Raw genomic sequence first — 18,666 nt, 5'->3', positions numbered from 1 at the left:
GAATTCAAATATTGGCAAAGAAAGACTCCTGCCAAGCCGGAGTCTGGTCACATTACACAGGTCACGTGAACTGGAACAAATCAGTCATCTCTAAACTTGGCCAACACTGATAAGAAGCTTATCTAAGAGTCTTGTACTGCTAATTAAAGCTAAAACTGTCTCCCTTTTCCAGAAAATAGTAACAGTCCCCCTTTATTTCATAACTTATAGCAATAACTCTGAGACAAAATTATCTGTATGTCCTCTAAAAAAATTTTGTGGTAAAATACAAATATTGTAATTTTAACCATTTTCAGTGTACAATTCAGTGGCATTAGATTCATAGTGTTGTACAACCATCACTATTATCTATTTCCAAAAATTTTCATCACCCCAAATAGAAATTCCATAACCATTAAGCAATAACTCCCCATTTCCCTCTCCCCCTAACCCCTGCTAACTTCTACTTTCTGTCTCTATAAATTTGCCTGTCCTAGATATTTCACATAAATGGAATCATACAATATTTGTCCTTTTGTGTCTGGCTTATTTCACTTAACACGATGTTTTAGAGGTTCATCCAAGTTGTAGCATATCATTCCTCTTTATGGCTTGTATGGATATATCACTTTCGTTTATCCATTAACCTGTGGATGGACATGGGTTACTTCTACCTTTTGGCCACTATAAATAATGCTGCTATGAACATGAATGTACAGATATCTATTTGAGTCCTTGCTTTCAATGCCTTTGGGTATATACCTAGAAGTGAAATGACTGGGTCATACAGTAATTCTATATTTAGCTTTTTGAGGTACCATGAAACCACAATGACAGCACCATTTTACATAACAACCAGCAATGTATGAGGGCTCAAATTTCTCTATTTCATCATCAACACGTGTTATTTTCCATTGCTTTGATTTTAGCCATTTTAGTAGTTGTGAAGTTATATTTCATTGTGGTTTTGATTTACGTTTCCCTAATGACAAGTGATGTTAGGCATCTTCTTCATGTACTTATTGGCCATTTATAGACATTTAGCCAATTTGCAGAAACGTCTATTCAAGTCCTTTTTTAGATTGGATTTTTTTTTGTTGAGTTGTAGTAGTTCTTTACATATTCTAGATATTAAACTCTTGCCAGATAAATGATTTGCAAATATTTTTCCCATTCTGTAGGCTGTCCTTTCACTTTCTTGATAATGTCTTTTGATGCACAAAAGGTTTTTTTAAAAATATTTATTTATTTATTTTGGCTGCCCTGGGTCTTAGTTGTGGCATGTGGGATCTTTAATTGCAGCATGCGGGCTCTTAGTTGCAGCATGCAGACTTCTTAGTTGTGGCACATGTGTGGGACCTAGTTCCCCAACCAGGGATCGAACCCAAGCCCCCTGCATTGGGAGCATGGAGTCTTACCCACTGGACTACCAGGGAAATCCAAAAGTTTTTAATTTTGATGAAGTCCAATTTATCAGTTTTTACATTTGTTGCTTAAGCTTTGGTATCATACCTAAGAACACATTACAAAATCTAAGGTTATGAAGATTTATCCCTTTGTTTTCTTCTAAGAGTTTTATACTTTTAGGTCCTATACTTAAGTTGTTGATCTATTTTTAGTTAATTTTTATATATGGTGTGAGGTAGAGGTCCAACTTCATTCTTTTGCATGTGGAAATCCAGTTGATCTAGCATCATCTGTTGAAAAGACTATTTTTTCCCCCACTGAATGGACTTGGCACCCTTGCCAATAATCAGTTGGTCATGGATATACGGAATTATTTCTGGTCTCTCAATTTATTCCATTGGTCTGTATGCCTATCCTTATACAAGTACCACACAGTTTGGATTACTGTAGCTTTGTAGTAAGTTTTGAAATTATGAAGTGTGACTCCTACAACTTTGTTCTTCTTTTTTCAAAATCATTTTGGCTATTCAAGGTCCCTTGCAACTCCATATGAATTTGAGTATTGGCTTTTCCATTACTGCAAAAGAGGTGGTGAAATTTTTACAGGAATTGCATGGAATCTGTAAATAATACTGGGGTAGTACTGACATCTTAACAGTATTAAATCTTCCAATCCATTAACACAGAATGTCTTCAATTATTCAGATCTTCTTTAACTTCTTTCAGCAATGTTTTGTAGATTTTAGCATACAAGTCTTTCAACTCCTTAATTTATTCCCAGATATTTTATCCTTTTATATGCTGTTGTAAATGAAATCGCTTTAATTTCCTTTTCTGATTGTTCATTGTTAGTGTATAGAAACACAACTGATTTTTATGTGTTGATCTTGTACCCTGCAACTCTGCTGAACCTGTTTATAAGCTGTAGTAGCTGTCTTGTGAATTATTCATGATTATACATATAATATTCATGTCATCTGTGAATAGAGATAGCTTTACTTCTTCCTTTCCAATTTATTTCTTTTTCTGGCCTAACTGCTCTGGCTAGAACTTCTAATAAATGTTGAACAGCAGCGGTGAAAGCAGGCATCCTTATCTTTGTTCCTGACCTTAGGGAGAAAGCTTTTACTCATTAACTATTGAGTATGATGTTAGGTTGGGTTTTACATAAATGATCTTCACCATGCTGAGGAAGTTCCAGTTTATTCTTAGTTCTCTGAGAGCTTTTATCAGCAAAGTGTTTGATTTTGTCAAATGTCTTTTCTGCATCAATTGAGATGATTGCATGTTGTTTCTTTTTTTCCTTCATTCTATTAATGTGATGTATATTAAACTGATTGATTGCTTTTTTATGTTGAACCACCTTGCATCCTGCAATCAATCCACTTGGTCAGAATGCATAATCCTTTTAATATGCTGATGGATTTGGTTTACCAGTATTTTGTTGATTTTTGCTTCTATGTTTATAAGAGGTATTGGTCTGTAGTTTTCTTGTAATATTTTCACTTGGTTTTGCTATCAGGGTAATGCTGGCCTCACAGAATGAGTTAGGAAGTGTTTCCTCCTCATATTTTTTGGAAAATTTTGAGGATTGTTAACGCTTCCTAAATGTTTGTAGAATTCACCAGTAAAGCCATCTGATCCCAGTCTTTTCTTTGTTGTGAAGTTTTTTGATTACTGATTCAATCTCTTTACTCATTATAGATCTGTTGAGATTTTCTATTTCTTTCTGAGTCAGTTTAGTAATTTGTGTTTCTAAGGAATTTGTTCATTTCATCTAAGTTATTTAATTTGTTGGCTTACAACTGGTCACAGTATTCTCCTATAATCTTTTTCATTATTGTAAGGTTGATAGTTTTATTTTTGATTTTAGTTATTTGTGTTTTCTTTTTCTTTGTCAGTCTAGCTAAGGGCTTGTCAATTTTATTGATACTTTCAAAGAACCAACTTTTGGTTTTGTTGATTCCCTCTGTTGTTTTCCTTTTCTCTATTTTATTTCTCTCTCTTCTAATCTTTATTATTTCCTTCCTTCTGCTAGCTTTGGGTCTAGCTTGCTCTTCCTTTTCCTAGCTCTTCAAGGCATAAAATTAGGTTATTGATTTGAGATCTTTCTTCTTTTTTAATGTAAGCATTTGCAGCTATAAATTTCTCCCTGAGCACTGCTTTTGCTGCATTCCATAATTTTGTTGTATATTTGGTATGTTGTACTCATTTTCATTAGTCTCTAAGTATTTTCTAATTTCCCTTGTGATTTCTTCTTTGATCCAGTGGTTGTTTAAGAGTGTGTTGATTACTTTTTACAAATTTTGGATTTTAAAATTTTCCTTCTGCTATCAATTTCTAGCTTCATTCCACTGTGGTCAGAGGAGATACTTTACATGATTTCAAATCTTTTAAAAGTTATTGAGACTTGTTTTGCATCCTAACACATGGTCTATCCTAAAGAACACTGCACGTGCACTAGAAAAGAATGTGTATTCCACTACTGTTGAGTGTTCTATAGATGTCTATTATGTCCAGTTGGTTTACAGTGTTGTTCAAGTCCTCTATATCCTTACTGATCTTCTGTTAAATGTTCTATCCATTACTGCAAGTGGGGTATTGATGTCTCCAACTATTATTGCAGAACTGTCTATTTCTCCCTTCAGCTCTGCCAATGTTTGCCTCATATATTTTGGGATTCTGTTGTTTTGTGCATATCCATATGTACTTTTAAGAATAATTTTTCTGCTTCATTCTAAATATTTAGTCAAAACCAAAAAAACTTATTCAACTTATTAAACCTACTTACTCACCCCTTATAAGTGGGGATAATATATATAAGATAAAAGTTACACCCTATTTCACAGTACAATTTCCTTCCCAAAGCACCACAGAAAAATAATCTGGAACTCTAAAGGCTTAGATAAAGTATTATTCTATATTATAAACGTCATAATTTCTTGCTCATTAAATCTAATTAGCAAAATACAGAGCATATATCTTAAAAATACAAGCTGTCCACATTTAATGCAAGTTCAATTACGTGAGTGCTCAAACATGCAGAAGCAATGTCAACTGTGATATTTTAAATTGTTAATAAATCCATCCATTAAAAATGCTCCAAAATATACAGTGATAACTAAAAATACTGTAAATTCTTAAGGAAGAGGGGAGAAAATGATCTAATAAATAAGAAAATCTAGATATTCTCTCTCCTACTCTCAAATATCAGAAAATTCTTTTTAAATTCTATCCAAGCAAATAGTATTACTTCTTACAAAGAGAATAACTCTAAAAGACTCAAGGTGTAGTAAGTATTACCTCATTTTTTTCTTGCTTAGCTGGTCCTGAATTCTGTGCTCCATTTGCAGGCTCTTTTTCTGAAACTGAACTCTGGCCCAGGATTTCACTGCTGATAGGCCGCTGTGCCTCAACAGGTGTATCACTTCAGGGCAAAAAAACAAAAAGGAAGAGGTAGGGGTAAAGAAAAACATATTGTAGTTAGAGAAATTTTAATGTTAAAAGTGAATATTTAGCCTAGGTGTTTATCAAATGCACAAAAACAGATTTTTAAATTTACTTTCTTAAGTACACTATGTAAGGGATTTTTTAAAATAGAATGTGCTTATAATGGAAGAGCACTGCATTATTAAGCAAGGAGGGTAGGGGCTCCCATCTAAAATAATGTGTGTGGCCTTGGGAAAATCACTTACATTCTCTATGGCTCAGCTTCACCTACAAATTAATAGGCTAGATGACCTAATGCCTACATTCTCTTAAAGAACTCTTAATCTGTTATTTTGTTATCCAAACATCAATTTTCTTTCCTCTATTTCAATAAAATTTTAAGAATAGTTGAGATTTTATTAAAAGGCTTTCTTTATTTGCATTTAACACAAAAGCTAAACATACCTCTTTCAAATTAAAACAATTTTTTATACTAATTATTTTTATTTATTTATTTAAATTTTATTTAAAATTTATTTTATTTTTGGCTGCATTGAGTCTTTGTTGCTGCACACAGGCTTTCTCTAGTTGCGGCGAGTGGGGGCTGCTCTTCATTGCAGTGTGTGGGCTTCTCATTGCAGTGGATTCTCTTGTTGCAGAGCACAGGCTCTAGGCATGCAGGCTTCAGTAGTTGTGGCACATGGGCTCAGTAGTTGTGGCTCGTAGGCTCTAGAGCGCAGGCTCAGTAGTTGTGGCACACTGGCTTAGTTGCTCCACGGCATGTGGGATCTTCCCAGACCAGGGCTTGAACCGTGTCCCCTGCATTGGCAGGCGGATTCTTAACCACCACACCACTGGGGAAGTCCCCAAATATTTTTAATGTATACTAATTAGTAAGCTTGATGTCTTATGTCAGGCTGTTCCTAACAGTCTTCTAAAATACTAGCAATTTCTAATTTTCACAGTTATGCTGTTCAAAGTTTTTAATAACTAAGATTTTCCAAAGATGACAAATACCACATTCACATAGATTACTTATCAGTAAAAGGCACCACAGGAACAAGTAAAAAAGTAAAGTGATTTTTGTCTTCAATTAATTTGATTAGGACATGACTTCCTAATGGCCTCTCCAGGCAGAAGTATGTAAGACATATCAAAATATAGGTCTAGGGTTTAGAAAAGCAGAGCTAGACAGTCATCTTCACAAAGGCACCATTAGTTAGGAGCCTAGTAGTCTTAAGTACCTAAACATACATACACACACATGCACCCTGAGGAGGAAGTAGAAAGACCTGGGAAGAGTTTTCAGCTACCAGACTGTGCTGTAAGCTGCTAATGACCACAGGAAGCCCCATTTTAGTCCATAAATTGAATTTGTAAGAGTTATTAACTGTATAGAGATAGAATAAAACAACCTTTATAAAGTAACATTTGATTTAATTTTGCAATTTATACAGCACTTCCACATGCATTATCTCATTTAACTTGCATAATATCCTGTAAAATAGGTTAAAACTCCCATTTCACACATGAAGAAACAGACTCAAAAAAGTCATTTTCCCAAAAATACACAGTAAATAAAGCTAGGACTTGAATCCAGGTCTTCAGACTCCAAATCCAATGCTGGCACATGTATGAGAATAGACCTTTTTTCCTGCCATTTCATTTTGAGACCATTATATTGTATAGTCACAGCTTGTGTATTTCAACTGATTTTTATTACTTTTTTATTTTGAGTTGGTTTCTGTTCGAGTAAAAAGATATCCTTCAAAATGCCACACACTCTTTTAAAAACTTTTCTTCTGTGTTTTATCTTCTTCTTCACCACAGTAACTCAATCATATCCTGGGGATGCAGCACAGTGCTAGCACAGAGTAGACAATCAAATATTTTTAAATGAATACTGACTTCAAATTACCACAAGCAGGAATCTCTTTATGTTGCATTTTAACATAATTGATCTAACTGAGCTTTCCAATATTTTTTAATTACACCTAAAATATTCTTTAAAACCAGGTAAACTTTTTTCCAAAGTAAATTTTTATACTTTATCCACGGCACAATAGCTCTCCCATAGTATGTTATTAGTAGCCCTTTTGACACACTGTACTTTCCAAGGGTATGAACCCTGAACAGGGGAAATTGATATTTATTAAGCACTAAGCACATGTTTACCACTCTGCAAGTCAACACTCTATTTTATAGAGGAGGTCATTGAGGCTCAGAGAGATTAAGTAACCATCCCAAGATCACACAGTTAGAAAATGGCAAGGCTACAGTTCAAACCCAAGTCTGACTCCAAAGACCATGTTCTTTTTTTTTTTTTTGCGGTACGTGGGCCTCTCACTGTTGTGGCCTCTCCCGTTGTGGAGCACAGGCTCCGGATGCTCAGGCTCACCGGCCATGGCTCACGGGCCCAGCCGCTCCACGGCATGTGGGATCTTCCCAGACCGGGGCATGAACCCGTATCCCCTGCATTGGCAGGCGGACTCTCAACCACTGCGCCACCAGGGAAGCCCAAAAGACCATGTTCTATTCATTGTTCTACACTGCTTTGTCTCATAAGTTTTCCAATTTCAGAGACATGACAGATGTTTTCTGGGTTATTACTACTGCTCAGCTAATAACACACGTATTACTTACCTTTTGACATGTCACGTTTTACCCCACTGCTTATCGATAATGGTCTAATAACTTATATTCCACTTCTTTCCATCTTTATTCAGTCATTCCTCAATTTATAGTAGTTGCTTTACATAGGGAATAGCACATGTAGAGTCAAATTTGGCTGGATTTTTGTGTGTCTTTTTCCTTTATAAAGACAATCCCACTGGTGCACAATTCAAAACATGCTATTCATTATATCAACCAAGAAGATCCTATCATCTCATGTACTCAGAAGAATATCAGCAGTTCCCCCAGAATTGAAGCCCAGCATCCCAGACAATGAGAATTTTCTCTAAGGGGATCAGAAAGCCCAAGAAAACTTTAAGATAGTCTCTACCAATGCTCAAGATTCTCTATTCCTTTAGGATTTAGATAATAGGATGTTCCTATATTAAATTATATTCATTCATTTTTATCACTAGATATCATCTTTATATTTCAAATATAAAATACAGAGCAATAAGATGCCTTAGGAAGTCACCCTAGGCTTTGGGAAGTCCCTCACTTAACTGATCCCAGAATCCTCTCCTCTCTTTAAAGAACATTAAAGAAAATCATACCCACCCACCTCAAGAATCTCACAGCAACTTAACAGAAAATGCTTCCATAAATATTTATCCTGTAATTCTTGTGCCTTAACCCTTAACTAAAGATCACCTCCTGTTTTAGTTAGAAATAGAAATTCCAAGTCCAGTGCTCCTTCTTCAATAAAGAATGCCTTCAACTATCCTATATGAATAGTAAAAGGTTTAGGTTTAGTTTTTGTGCTTTTAATAAACTTATTGCAGTCGATAGTAATACTTCATAGCATCAACTCTGAGTATAGGAAACCAGGATGTGTCCCCAGTGGGTTTCCTGGAAAATGGAGGCAGGAAGTTTCCTAAGCCTTGAAATAAAGAATTGCTAATCAGGAAATTATTATTTCAAGCCAGGTTTGAAGGAAAAACTGAGTGGTAGTCTTAATACTTAATTTCCTCATGTATGTATATAAAGAATTACTAAAAAAAGATAAGTGGAAATAATCAGAGATTTTTATACATACATGTTCAATACGTAATATTTATGGGAAACAGTCTACTCTCCTACAATAAGGAACTAGGTAAAATCATGATCCAGTCATACAATGGAATACTGCACACACCATTAATCACTGACCTCAATAAATGTTTAAAAATATGGGAAAAAGTCATGATTTATCAAGTAAAAAAAGCAAATTATATGAAAATATATATAGCACCTTCTCAATTTTTAAAAGTGTATTCATAGGAAAAATGTTGGTCATCTAAATGCAATATTGTGTGGGATTTTAATTCCCTTATTGATACCCTTCCATATTTTCCAAAATTTCTTCAATGCACATGTACTGCCTTTATAACCAGCAAAATGATAATACGGGATACAAAAATAAAGGTTTTCCCTGATAATTGTAATTATCAAAATTTTTTAAACGCCTTATAAATCAAGTTTTAAAGACTAACTTTCAACTAAATGGACTTGAACATTTAGAAAACACACACACACACACACACACACACCCCAATTAGATTATCTCACACTTGTGGAGATCTCCCAATTTTCATGAGCAAATACTTACCGTTCAGGGGATTCTTCATAAATACTGTGACATTCTGTATTCTCAAGCATGAGACTTCTACTGAGGTTTTGTACCCCTGGATAATGGAAGTTAGCAAAGGAGTGTGACATTGGAGAAGTTTTGTTCCCAAGGTCTGAAATTCTCTTATCGTGACTGGTTAGTCCACAAGTGAGACCATCTAAAGCAGGATTCAGAGAGCGGGTCATATAGGCATCAGCTGACTGAGGCCTTCTCATTGGAGATGATGGATAGGGAGAAAGTTTGCTGATAAGAGGAGTCAAAAGATCAGCATATGCAGCTTTTGTGGGTTTCAGAAGTTTGTCAACATGAATATTAAGCATCTTCTGTTCAAAAGCACAAGAGAAGACCGAAGATGGGAGATTCTGAAGCCATGACAATAAACTCAGATCCAAATCATCACAACCATTACCACATAAGAGGTCGATGCCAAGTAGTACTTCACTTTCTGTAATTTCTTCTCCAGTTGCTTTACTTTGACAAAATTCTACACAGCATTCATAAAGTAGGCCCTTCATTACAAGCTGAAATAAACGATTGTTACTTGCTTTAAAACCAGCCTCACTTAGCTTCCTATCAGCAGGGATGAATTCTGCAACCATGACACAAGCCTCTTCAAAACAGTGAACTCGTGCAGTGCTGGGATTCCAGTCCTTAAATTCAGCATGATTGGTCAGACGAGGCAAAGTCAAAAGCAAACAGAGCTTGCTGTAATCATCTTTAGAAGGACAGTACTCTTCTAGGGCATGTAAACATTGCACAGCTTCTTGCATGGTAAATTCCAGCTGTAAGAAAAACATAAGTGATTGCCATAAAGAGAGATATGAAAACAATGAGAGTATTTTATTCAAATATAAAGACACTTTACGAACTTTCACAAACTGTTCATTTGCAAAAGGATAAACTCATGTCACAGAATACTCATATAATTGTGGGCTATTTAACAACTTTCAAGTCAGGAACCAAAATGTTTTTTACTCCTAAAATAAAGGTTTTAAAATTTGGTTATTAGCACATTAAACTTTTACCTATAAAAAAAGTGTTGTAATTCAGACTTAATACTATCATTTTCAAATGTATAATTTTTTAAGAGTAAGGATAATTAAGTTTTCTAGCAGTGAAACTGAAGCATGCCAAAATTCAATTATTTATTATAGCTTGCTATCACTCCAGCTTACTCAAAAAGCAAAAGAGCCATTCTCAAACTTACCTTAGGACAAATGTGTGTGGGAAAGAAAGCAAATCAAGAAAGGGAACACCTACAGTTCATTTCTACAAAAACAGTGCAGAGACAGAACAAAAGGAAGCTTAGCTGAAAAACAAATTACAATAATTTGTATAGTGAATATTATCTTAGGATCATAAGCTTTTGATGATGTAAGGAACCTTAGAGCTTGCATAGCACAGCTTCTATATCTTACCTGTAGGAAAAGTTAGGGTGCAGTTTTTTGGGGTTTTTTTTTACATCTTTATTGGAGTATAATTGCTTTACAATGGTGTGTTAGTTTCTGCTTTATAACAAAGTGAATCAGTTATACATATACGTATGTTCCCATATCTCTTCCCTCTTGCGTCTCCCTCCCTCCCACCCTCCCACCCTCCCTATCCCACCCCTCTAGGTGGTCACAAAGCATAGGGTGCAGATTTAACCTAAGTAATTCAGTTGGTTAGTGACAAAGACAGAATAAAAATTCTCATTGACTAATATTCCAGTGTTCTTTCCACTTTTTTCTTTTTTTTGGCCACAACATGCAGCACGCAGAATCTTAGTTCCCCGACCAGGGATCAAACCCGTGCCCCCTGCAATGGAAGCATGGAGTCTTAACCACTGGACTACCAGCGAAGTCCTTCTTTCCTCTTTTAAACATCATTATCTGCAAACATTTCTCTATTATTTCAATGATTACTTACTGGCACTTAATAAAAGTTTCTTTGGTTTTGGATGCAACAATACTAATATTAAAACTTTAAAAGTATCTCTCTAATCAAAAAGAATTTAATATCATTAAATCTAAATTGTTAGTAAAAATACACACTGTATTAAAAAAACACCTTTGGGGAATTCCCTGGCTGTCCAGTGGTTAGGACTCTGTGCTTTCACTGCTGAGGGCCCAGGTTCAATCCTTGGTCAGGGAACTAAGATTCTACAAGCTGCACTGTGCAGCCAAAAAAAAAAAAAGAGTTAAAAAACACACCTCTGGATCAAAGAAAGTACTGAAAAGACAGAAAGAGGAAGTAAACATAATCCACTTCTGGGATAAGAAAAGAAGCAATGATGTAGAGTCATCAAGTCAAACATCTTTTGCTATCTATATCACCTTAAACAAGAGGGGAGCACACACTCTCCAACCAGACAGCCACTCATTTATCATCTTTGCCTAAATCACAGAACAAATTCAGAAGCACTACAGACTGAAAGTACTACATCTGCAAAAGAGCAGATCTTGCCCCATACCTGCTCATAAAAGCTTTGAAAACTCATGATACTAATCTTTTGCTTTAGTGAATAGAATACTTATGACTGAAACAAGACTGTGGCGCAAACCTTTAGGAATAAAAATCTTACATGCTGGGGCTCATCTTCTGCTGACATTGCATTGTTAACACATAAAGCTTCTAAAAACTTCTGCTTCAGGATAATATAACGAAACCTGTGAAAAATAAAATATGAAACATTAAAATGATTAAAATCTGAATTATAGCAATGTCGAAGACTAGAAATGAAACTCAAGTTCCTAAAGCAAAACAAGGCAAGATTTTCTTATAGGACTAATTATTTCTTTAAAAAAACACTTTAAAAAATTAATTTCCCAATGTCTCATAAATCAAATGTACTTATAAGTTACTGTAAGTACCTTTGCTTTCAGAAAATTCTTTAATTATTTTACAAAGCTGATCACACTGAAGCCATAATTAAAATAATTTCAGTAGCAAGTAATCACAATTTAATACTCAAAGGAAGGATTTCTATTTGCAATATTAATTCTAAGCAATCAAGTTTTCATGGAAGATGTCAAATGTCACCTAATATGAAATCAAAATCCTTTATATTCCAAATATTTTATTTCCCCAAATATGTCCTCTTTTCTTTTCAAACATGAAAAAGGTCTAATAAAAATAGAGCTGAAAGGATAGGAAGGAATGAACAACATTGCTAAAAAACCATAAGATAACTATAGACTTAAAACTTTTTAAAAGGGATTATTCAGAGAGGGGAAGGGAGTGTCTACCTGACTTCTCTATGAATCAAAAAATGTTGAGGGCTTCCCTGGTGGCGCAGTCGTTGAGAGTCCGCCTGCCGATGCAGGGGACACGGGTTTGTGCCCCGGTCCGGGAAGATCCCACATGCCACGGAGTGGCTGGGCCCGTGAGCCATGGCTGCTGATCCTGCGTGTCCGGAGCCTGTGCTCCGCAACGGGAGAGGCCACAGCAGTGAGAGGCCCGTGTACCGCGCGAAAAAAAAAAAAAGTTGAATGCCTTAAGCACTTTAAAGAAAAGTGTTTCTAAGGGCTGAAAGAAAATAATAATGAACTTCACAGTCATTCTTTCAACCACTGTTGTAACAGAAAATATGTGTCCAATAAAACAAAATCCCTGCCTTCAGGAAGAGGGTCATCTAATGGAAGCAACCCAAGTACCCATCAACAGATGACTGGATTAAGAAGCTGTGGTGCGTTGCATGCATGTGTACACACATACACACACAATGAACTATTATTCAGCCATAAAAAAGAACAAAATAATGCAATTTGCAGCAACATGGATGGACTTAGAGATTGTCATACTGAGTGAAGTAAGTCAGACAGAAAAGGACAAATATCATATGATATCGCTTATATGTGGAATCTAAAAAGTGGTACAAATGAACTTATTTACATAGAAATAGAGTTACAGATGTGGAAAACAAACTTATGGTTAACAGGGGGGAAGGGGAGGAGGGATAAATTGGGAGATTGGGATTGACATATACACACTACTCTATATGAAATAAATAACTAATAAAGACCTACTGTATAGCACAGGAAACTCTACTCAATACTCTGTAATGACCTACATGGGAAAAGAATCTAAAAAAGAGTGGATATACGTATAACTGAATCACTTTGCTGTACACCTGAAACTAACACAACATTGTAAATCAACTATACTTCAATAAAATTTTTTTTAAAGTCACACAAGGAAGCAGAAAAAGAATGAAATATTGCCATCTGCAAAAACATGGATGAACCTAGAGAATATTGTGCTTACTGAAATAAGTCAGACAAAGAAAGACAAATACTATATGATAACACTTATATGTAGAATCTAAAAAATAATACAAATGAATATATATACAAAACAGAAACAGACTCACAGACACAGAAAACAAACTTGTGGTTACCAAAATGAGGGGGGGGATGGGGAGGGATAAGTTAGGGGTATGAGATTAACAAAGGCAAACTACTATACATAAAATAGGTAAGCAACAAGGATTAATGGTATAGCACAGAGAATTATACCCAATATCTTGTAATAACCTATAATGGAATATAATCTGCAAAAATACTGAAACACTATGCTGTATACCTGAAACTAACACAATATTATAAATCAACTATATTTCAATTTTTTTAAAAAAAGAAGATGGTCATCTAATAAATTGCATGAAATATGTATAGGATTCAGCAAGATTTCAAAGGAGTATGAAATCAGGTCTACCAGAAATAGTGAGAGTCTTACAAGAAATGACTCTTGGAAGATGATCAAGAATGTGTTATGTAAAGGCAGAAGATGATGTAAGAAACAGTATCCCAGATAAATGAAGAATGTATAAAAGCAAAGAGTGAGGGCTTCCCGGGTGGCGCAGTGGTTGAGAGTCCGCCTGCCGATGCAGGGGACACAGGTTTGTGCCCTGGTCCAGGAAGATCCCACATGCCGCGGAGAGGCTGGGCCCGTGAGCCATGGCCGCTGAGCCTGCGCGTCCAGAGCCTGTGCTCCGCAACAGGAGAGGCCACAACAGTGAGAGGCGTACCACACACACACACACAAAAAAAGCAAAAAGGTATCAAATAGCATGGTTTACGGAGAATCAGAAACTAATATGAGGTTCCACTTCTGATAATGGTGGAGTAACTTGTACCTGGCTAACCTTTCTGCAAATAACAATTAAACCCTAGATTAAATACAAAAAATATTTGAAAGCACTGAAGAAAAAAAAAAAGCTGGCATAACTAGAGGGAAGTCAATCCTTGAAAAAGGGAACTTTAGGGGGTAAGACTGAAGGGTATAAGGCCTTCCAGCTGAGGGCACTACCCAGTCCACACAGTGTGAGCTAGAACTCAGGCAGAAAGCTGCAGTTTTACAGGCTTTGGAGAAGTCAGGCTTTTGAGAAGTTCAGCTGCCAGAACAGCTGAAAAGTGGTGGGCAGGGTAGGAGGATCCAAAAAAAGAGGAAACCACAATGAAAAATACACCAAAATCTACTGTATAAACTGTGCCTAAATCCTTGGGCATCCCTAAAACTGAAGATGCAAGGGAGACTCCAAAGAGCCCAGGGAAAGCAACAGATTGAAGGCTAAGTAACTGAGCAGAGATTTCATCTGGTGTCCACTAGGTGAGGGACAGAGTTTGCATTCTGAAGTACAACAAAGTAAACTCCCTGCATGAATAAAAATCAGTACCTTCCAAAGGAAGATAACAGAAATCCAGAGTTTCAACAATGAATCCCAATGTGCAAAACACATTAAAAAATGACTAAACGTGAAAAAAGAGTGACTCATAGTTAAGAGAAAACGCAATCAATAGAAACTGAGCCTGATATAACCTAAAAGTTGGAATTAGCAAATAAGGACTCTTAGTGAACAAGAAGTTATTAAAAATATGTTCAAGGGCTTACTGGGAAGTACAGTCACAATGAACAAACAGATAGGAATATCTCAGAGAAAAATTATAAATAAAAGTAAATTCTGCAACCAAAAAGTACAATATCTGAAATGAAAAATTCATTGTTTATGAGCAGATTGCTAATAACTGAAGAAAGTGTCAATAAACACTAAGGTAAATCAACAGAAATAATCCAGACTGAAGAATACACAGAAAAAATGTTTTTCTTAAAAAAGGAACAAAGCCTCAAAACTGTGGAACAATATCAATCTGTCTAATATTGTATACTTAGAAGAAGAAAAAGGGGCAGAAAATATTTTTGAAGATATAATTGCCAAAAACTTCCCAAACCTGATGAAAGACATAAACTTATAGATCCAAAAAGCTCAGCAAACCCCAAGCAGGAAAAAATACAAATAAGTCACACTTAGGCACATCAAAATCAAACTGCTGAAAACTAATGACAAGGAGAAAATCTTGAAGGCAGCCAGTAGAAGAAGAAAAGAAAGAAAGAAACATTACATACAAGAGAATTAAGGATAACTGTTTGTCAGAAATAATGGAGGCCAGGAAACAACGGAATGACATCTTTATATTCTTTGTACTATCATGAAGAAACAACTGCTTCAGACATGGCCCTTGTGATGTTTTATATATAGACACTGTTGACTAAGGGGTTTATATATCAGATGTTCAACTAATTGAAGTACATGCAAGCTGTCCTCTAGAAGTTCTCCAACTCAATGGGATTGAGTGTACTATTTGCTAGGAAAGCTAATAGTCTTGTTTTTAAATTTTTTTTTTTTTGCGGTACGCGGGCTTCTCACTGTTGTGGCCTCTCCCGTTGCAGAGCACAGGCTCCGGACTCGCAGGCTCAGCAGCCATGGCTCACGGGCCTACCCGCTCCGCGGCATGTGGGATCTTCCTGGACTGGGGCACGAATCCGTGTCCCCTGCATCGGCAGGCGGACTCTCAACCACTGCACCGTGCCACCAGGGAAGTCCTAAATTTTTGTTTATTGTTTTGTTTTGCTCATCTTCTACCAATGATACGACACTAAAAAATTCAGATGAAATCTTACCTTTTTTTGTCAAATTTTTCCATACATTCTAGAGGCTGAATGAACTGAAGAACTTCATCCCATTGACCATCAAGGATTAACTGCCTATATAAAGAAAAATCCACACATGCTATCAAATTTGTGTTACACTAATTAAAAGCAGAAGAGATGACAAGATAGCATTAGAACTTCACAAAGCAAGTAATGAGAATAACATTTTACTTGGTTTCTCAACCACTATAATAAACTTCCTCACAACTTATGTGTAACAACATATGCTATATGAGAAGAATTTGTGAATCTGCACCCACTCCTCATTCTAAAATGTTTTTTTTACCTATGTAAAAACATTGAACTAAGTCTAAAAGTTTCTTTATTTCCCCACTAATCTTATAGTTTAAAGTTATTCTGTATTATTTCGGGGCCAGTGTGTTGGTATGTTCCAGTCTCACTAAGTCATTGGTTCCCAACTGGGTGCAGTTTTGCCCCCTGGAGAAATCTGGCACTGTCTGGGGACATTTTTGGTTGTCACAACTAGGGTGCGACTGGCATCTTCAGGGTATAGGTCAGAAGTGCTGCTAAACATACTACAATGCACAGGAAAACCCCCACACTCACACAACAAAGAACCATCTGGCCCAAAATGTTAACAGTACTGAGGTTGAAAACCCTGCTCTAAACTGTGAATTCAACATCTTTGAGTCATTTAACACTAAAGTTTGTATTCTGAGAATGAAAACAGTAATAAATAATATCATATTTCATCCTACTTAAGTAGTCTACGGGAACTGCTAAAAGTTATAAGGCATGCGGATTACTGTTCTTCTTTTATAAAAGTAATTTCCCTATTTATGCTTTTTAGAACAGAAAATTTAAAAATAGGCAGGAAGTTTTCCGGGGTGGAGCCAGGGAGGGTGGGCGTTTAGGCTGCACCGACCCTTCAGCCCCACTCCAGGAGACGTTCGGAACCCAGGACATGTTGGGATTGAGGAGATACGAGGTGGCGCTGGAGGCTGAGGAGATCTACTGGGGTTGTTTCTACTTTTTCCCCTGGCTGCGCATGTGGTGGAGGGAGGAGAGCTCAGCGCACCCTCGGGAGCAGAAGCTGGAGCCTCTGCGGGGCCTGATAAGCTATCTGTCCAGCGGACTGGGCACTGCTCCCCAGCGCTCCGGTCGCAGCCTCCCCCGCCACACCCCCGCTGCCACTGCGCGCATTAAAGATTTAAACCGAAAAAAAAAAAAATAGGCAGGAAGATCGACAAAGGATTGCCAACTTTTGATTCGACAAAGAATGAATATTAATAAAAAGCAATCACAATATGTATCATAATCATTTTATAAAGGGACATTTTATTTTATTTTTTAAAGGTTTTTAAAAAATTTGTTGATTTTATTTATTTATTTTTGGCTGCATTGTGTCTTTGTTGCTGTGCACAGGCTTTCTCTAGTTACGGTGAGCGGGGCCTACTCTTTCATTGCGGTGCGCGGGCTTCTCACTGAGGTGGCTTCTCTTGTTGCAGAGCACGGGCTCTAAGTGCTCGGGCTTCAGGAGTTGTGGCTCACGGGCTCTGGAACACGGGCTCAGTAGTTGTGGCACACGGGCTTAGTTGCTCCGCGGCATGTGGAATCTTCCCGGACCAGGGCTGGAACCCGTGCCCCCTGCATTGGCAGGCGGATTCTTAACCACTGCGCCACCAGGGAAGCCCTAAAGGGACATTTTAGTATTTCAAAAGTAAGAAGGACACAATTTCAAAGGCCAGCAGCCCTTTAAGATGAATACATTTAGTTTAATGAAAAACTTACTATCCTGTAATTTCACCTAAGACCAGTAAAAGTAAAACTTCATAACAAACCATCAGGTTTCTGCAGGGGGATATCTGAGAGCCACTGCTAAATTCCAGAAGTAGCAATGACAGAGCCCAAAGAATACGGCCTCAGTACTGGTTCTTGACTATATCGTTGACTAAGCTCCCTGGGGCTGAATGACATTCATAATATCTAATACAGGGAAGTGCAATGAGTTTAAATAAACTCTAATATAATAAAGCTTTTTAAAAAGCTCCTTCTTCATGAGTTAGAAACACTTCATTTCTTAAGGCTTTCCTAGTCACAAAATGCTACATATCCAAGAATCTGTACTCCTTATCAAGGACATTTGGTATCACATAAGCACAGAATACATTTCTGCCTGGAAATTAGGGTTTTTCTTTTTCTATCCAATTCAAGGAAGGATATATTTAGCTTTCCATTTTGGCAAACATGTTAACTCCCTTTTGCTCTGTAATTCCACTTCCAAGAATCTTGTTTTAAGGAAATAATTCAAGATACAGAAATAGTCACATGTATGAAAGATGCTCAGTAGAGCATGTATTTAAGAAAAACTGCAATTTAATTGTCTAAAAATAGGGGAATCATTAGGAAATTAAGTAGATCGAACATTTTCAAAGCATAAATTTGTAATCACATACAAGAATTCTTATAATGTTAATGGATAAAGCAGTATACACAATTCTAAATACAACAGAATTGGGTTTTTTTCAATATGCACAGAAAATTATCAGTAGTATGTGTGGATGGTGGGCTGATTTTTCTTATTTTTCTATATTTTCTACAAAGAATATTTTATATAACGAGTATGTTTTACTTCTATA

General features: G+C 36.4%; 1 protein-coding gene across 3 annotated transcripts in view; it reads right to left on the bottom strand.

Moving 5' to 3' along the window:
* WDR47 (WD repeat domain 47) overlaps window positions 1-18,666 on the bottom strand; it is a 56,413-nt gene that overhangs the window by 20,973 nt on the left and 16,774 nt on the right. For all 3 annotated transcript variants that reach the window (XM_081225757.1, XM_081225756.1, XM_081225758.1), the window contains exons 3-6: window positions 16,037-16,120; window positions 11,661-11,745; window positions 9,077-9,879; window positions 4,690-4,813 (exon numbers count right to left, since the gene is read on the bottom strand). In XM_081225757.1, coding sequence (XP_081081883.1) covers window positions 4,690-4,813; window positions 9,077-9,879; window positions 11,661-11,745; window positions 16,037-16,120 — 1,096 coding nt within the window. The remainder of the gene's footprint in view (window positions 1-4,689; window positions 4,814-9,076; window positions 9,880-11,660; window positions 11,746-16,036; window positions 16,121-18,666) is intronic.

This window comes from Mesoplodon bidens (assembly GCF_964165515.1).
Source record: "Mesoplodon bidens genome assembly, chromosome: 2".
Taxonomy (NCBI): Eukaryota; Metazoa; Chordata; class Mammalia; order Artiodactyla; family Ziphiidae; genus Mesoplodon; species Mesoplodon bidens.
This window is presented reverse-complemented; position numbering and strand designations above follow the sequence as displayed.